Consider the following 905-nt stretch of genomic DNA (forward strand, 5'->3'; position numbering starts at 1 on the left):
CTACGACGGTGGTGAGGGGCCGGGGGCCGCGGGGGAAGGTGGGGTTCCTGGGGGGATGCAGTGGCCAGTGCTTGACCCGCCCCTGCAGACCATTTTGGCTGCCTGGCCTGGTCGCACTCGGAGACTCACCTGCTCTACGTGGCGGAGAAGAAGCGTCCCAAGGCCGAGTCATTCTTCCAGAGCAAAGCCCCGGAACTGAGTGCTTCCAACGAGGATGCGTGTCGTCCTGAGAAGGCGGACGTGCCCCTCAAGGTGGGGTCCCCCCGCCCCGGGGCAGGTGGGGCCCAGCAGGGCGTCCATGGGGCTGACAAGGTTGTGCCGTAGGGTGAGCAGTTCGTGTACCACGAGGACTGGGGGGAGGCACTGAGCAAACGCAGCGTGCCTGTTCTCTGTGTCATGGATGTCGAGGCCAGCAGTGTCTCAGTGCTGGAGGGCGTCCCGGAGCACCTCTGTCCCGGCCAGGTCAGGATGCGGAGCCTCAGGGAACCAGAGAAGGTTTCGGGGGCCAGCGGCGGACTGAGCTGCTCACGCCTCATCTCCCCACAGGCTTTCTGGTCCCCCGACGACACCGGCGTGGTCTTCGTGGGCTGGTGGCCCGAGCCCTTCCGCCTGGGGCTGCAGCACTGCACCAACCGCCGGTGAGTCCCTGTAGGGCACCTGCCCCACAGCCAGGCCCCTCGGCCCCACGGTGACACCCATCTCCCGGCAGGTCAGCGCTCTTCTACGTGGACCTTACGAGTGGGGCATGCGGTGAGTGGCGTGCACCCCAACCCCGCTGGTGCCCTGGCTCCCCGCAGCCCCTCACCGTCCTCTCATGCCCGTGCAGAGCAGCTCTCTGACAACAACATGGCCGTGTGGTCCCCGCGGCTCAGCCCCGACCGCTGCCGCATCGTCTACCTGGAGGA

At 67.4% G+C, this 905-nt stretch overlaps 1 protein-coding gene across 1 annotated transcript in view; it reads left to right on the plus strand.

The window, feature by feature from the left end:
- Positions 1 to 905, plus strand: part of APEH (acylaminoacyl-peptide hydrolase) — a 22764-nt gene that overhangs the window by 17454 nt on the left and 4405 nt on the right. The window contains exons 11-15 of the mRNA XM_009894362.1: positions 89 to 252; positions 325 to 462; positions 547 to 638; positions 710 to 750; positions 827 to 903. Coding sequence (XP_009892664.1) covers positions 89 to 252; positions 325 to 462; positions 547 to 638; positions 710 to 750; positions 827 to 903 — 512 coding nt within the window. The remainder of the gene's footprint in view (positions 1 to 88; positions 253 to 324; positions 463 to 546; positions 639 to 709; positions 751 to 826; positions 904 to 905) is intronic.

The sequence above is a fragment of the Charadrius vociferus genome, unplaced genomic scaffold (genome assembly GCF_000708025.1).
Source record: "Charadrius vociferus isolate BGI_N301 unplaced genomic scaffold, ASM70802v2 scaffold1171, whole genome shotgun sequence".
Classification (NCBI taxonomy): domain Eukaryota; kingdom Metazoa; phylum Chordata; class Aves; order Charadriiformes; family Charadriidae; genus Charadrius; species Charadrius vociferus.